The following is a 3,241-nucleotide window of genomic DNA, read 5'->3' on the forward strand; positions in this document are numbered from 1 at the left end:
CCTTCTCTCATATGCCCCAAAGCTCTCAATGTCATGGCTGCAGAAAAGGGGACCAACCCAGCCCCTCTGCTCACTGTTGCTGAAATTCAGTAGCTGGGGGCTGTGCTATGATCCTTTGTCTTCCCAGCTTGGTCGCCCCTCAAGGGCAGCTTGCAGCAGCAGGGCTGGGGAGAAATGTTGCAAAAAGTGTATTCTGATTCTAGTGCTAATTTATTGACTAAACTCTTTTGGACCCAAAACTAAACTCTAAGAGAAAAGATAGCCAGGTGCTGGGGGAGCGGTCACATGCTAAACTACATTATTACGTTGCTCAAAGCAGATCTCTGACCCTTAAGCAGAAAAGGCGTCTATGTTTCTTTCTTTTTTTTCTGTGTAAATACTTTATTCTGTTTCTACAGAGGATGTTGAAATTTACACATTATTTTTAAGACAACTAATATACAGCTAACTGAAATAAAATACACAAGAAGCTTTATGAGTTATGAGATACAGATGAGAAAACCTGAGAAGTTTTTAATTTAATTTGCCCTACTGGGAACATCAGGACTTCTGGACTTGATACTGGCCTTGTATATCAAATACTTTTTTCTGTAAGTACTAGCTGACACCCTTCCAAAGAGCACGTTGTACTACGGTGTCTAAGAAATCAGTGAATAACTAGGTTTTCCATCTTATCAAAGTACAAAGCATTACTTCAATTCTAGGCCCTCTGACAGAATGTATCTATTTTTACTAAGTTCTTTAATGAAATTTTAGTAAGAAACTATTGATTCAGAAAGTAAATACAAGCCATCTTTATATTACAAAGAAAACCAAGAAGACAAAAATCTAGTATTTTAAACAAATTCCAAATTCTGACATTTGGAGCAGTATGACTCCCAGATTATCTTTTTCTAAAAGAGATTTCTTCCAGCTTGTTTCCAGACTTCTTTTACTCCTTTAATGCTTTCTCTTTTCACACATTTCCAGTATTCCTGTACACATTGTTGTTGTGGTACCCATAGACCTTGATGCATCCTGTTTTTTAAAACCCCGAGAAACTCTCCATGACTAAGACATTCATCACCATCCACATCAAAGATCTTGAAGACGGTGTCCAAAATATTGTTTGAGAGCTCCTGTCCTGTTGCTACTTTCATGGCCCTCTTAAACTCCACCAGTCTGACAGGACGATGAGCTAAACTGAACATTTGCATAGCAATAACAAAGTCTTCCAAGTGGGTCATAAAGTGACAAAATGACTTGAACTCATCCAAACTAATGCTCTCTCCTGCTGACAACTTCTCTCTTACATTTTTCCAATAGATGTCTTTATTTTCAGTGTCAGTGAAGAAAAGTAGCCACTCTACAAAGTCTTCTTTTCTCATGAAACTCAAACCTTTAGAAAACTGAAGGAATTCCATTTCTTGGACCTCTGTTTGTAAATTCTCCATAAATCTTCGAAATTCCCAATAATGAAGTTTTCTTTCTCCTCTTTTTCCAAAGAAATGTATCTGAAGGGTTGTGGTAATTTCAGGTTCTTTCACTGTTGATTCCTGGCTTTCCGTTTCATTAGCTATCGTTGTCTTCAAGTCATCTTGTTTACTTATGATCTTCTGTAGCTTAAAAAATTCCTTTTTCTCAACCATCTCATTACCATCTGCATCCAGCATTTTAAAAGCAACATGAAACCCAGTATGAGGTTTAGTGAGGATTGTAAGCAAGAAAAGATACTCAGTATACGAAATTAGTCCTTTATCGCCACGGTCTCTAAAAAAGGTTGATCCACAACGAGCTGGTTGGATTCCTGCCAGTATCTCCTCGATATCCTTTTTTGTCAGCTTCTTCACTGAAGTTTTACGTTCCATTTGGTCAAACATTACTGAAAAGAGGAAGTCTTGTGGTGTCGTATAATATTCTCCTTCATGTTCCAGTGAAGAAAACTGCATGAAGCGCTGTTTACGAAGGGACAGTTTTTCTCCCATCTCTCCAGAGTCAACATTTTCCTGTGCTAAGACGGTGAGGCTGCCCTCGGGTGCCACGACATTCAAGCGGCCATGGTACCGTGCCACTCCTGTGCCTGCCAGGGCCACACTGGCTACTGCCGTGGTCAAGGGGCCGGGGCCGGGCCAAGCTCGCCGACCGGCAGCGATCCCACGCCGCGGTCTTCTGCCCAAGGCCGCCAGCCAAGCGCCTCTTGCCACAGCGGCCGCCATCTTTGCGGAAGTGCCCCATCACCAAGGTGTCTATGTTTCTAATCGAACACATTATCAGATAGTTACTAAATATAACTGAATACCTTACACTGTGCTCATGCAGCATGCATCCTGTCATAAAAAGGCAACCTAAAGTTTTGGTCATGTGTATAGAAGTATGTTTGTTTCAGAAAGATATGCTTCTCTGATCATTGGTTATTTCTGTGTCCATCATAAAAAATGGGGTAAAGTCTAATTGATCATTTGAGAAATGACTTTTCTCCGGTTATACTATTTAGGAAATGAAAGGGGCTTTGAATTTCTGCATTTCCTACCAGGGATGTGGTCCCAGGACAGCATTTTCAAGTGGGAATAGCTCTGACTTAGACATATGCAGTAAAATAGGAAGATGAAGAAAAAGAAAATTCATTAGTGTTTCCCTTGGACAGATGCTCAGTTTTCTTTTATAAAGCTGGAGTTACGCTTACCAAAGTTGAAATTCCAGTGTACTGTATTTGAGTGTAAACGACTTGAAGGTGAGGATCCTATCTATTCTTCATTGTTCTTTCATAGTTCCTAATATAGTATCTTACACACTCTAGGTGTTTGACGATTAATGAGGAATGAAGAAATAAATTAAGGATAAATGAATGGTGGGGCACCTGACTGTCTTAGTCAGTGGAGCATGCGACTTTTGATCTCAGGGTTGTGAGTTTGAGCCCAGCGTTGGGTGTAGAGATTACTTAAAAATCTTAAAAAATAAAATAAATGAATGGGTGGATTTTTCTGCTTTATGTTGGTAGAGTTGGAATGGAGAAAAGAACAGAAACGATGATAGCATTTTGGCCCTGTTGCTTATGGCCGTATTTTCTTATCTTTTCCAAACTGTTTTTATTGAATTGGATTTCTTTTTTCCTCTTGCTTACTCCCTTCCTAAAGAATGGAATTCTCAGGTGCCTGGGTGGCTCAGTTGGTTAAGTGACTGCCTTCGGCTCAGGTCATGATCCTAGAGTCCCAGGATCGAGTCCCACATTGGGCTCCCTGCTCAGCAGGGAGTCTGCTTCTCC

General features: G+C 40.4%; 1 protein-coding gene across 1 annotated transcript; it reads right to left on the bottom strand.

Moving 5' to 3' along the window:
* Window positions 1-821: 821 nt before the first annotated feature.
* Window positions 822-2,198, bottom strand: LOC113922191 (calcium uptake protein 2, mitochondrial-like). The gene has a single exon (XM_035729306.1). It carries the CDS (start codon window positions 2,193-2,195, stop codon window positions 894-896), a length of 1,302 nt encoding a protein of 433 aa, XP_035585199.1. The 5' UTR covers window positions 2,196-2,198; the 3' UTR covers window positions 822-893.
* Window positions 2,199-3,241: the final 1,043 nt, after the last annotated feature.

This window comes from Zalophus californianus, chromosome 9, assembly GCF_009762305.2.
Source record: "Zalophus californianus isolate mZalCal1 chromosome 9, mZalCal1.pri.v2, whole genome shotgun sequence".
In the NCBI taxonomy this organism is placed as follows: Eukaryota; Metazoa; Chordata; class Mammalia; order Carnivora; family Otariidae; genus Zalophus; species Zalophus californianus.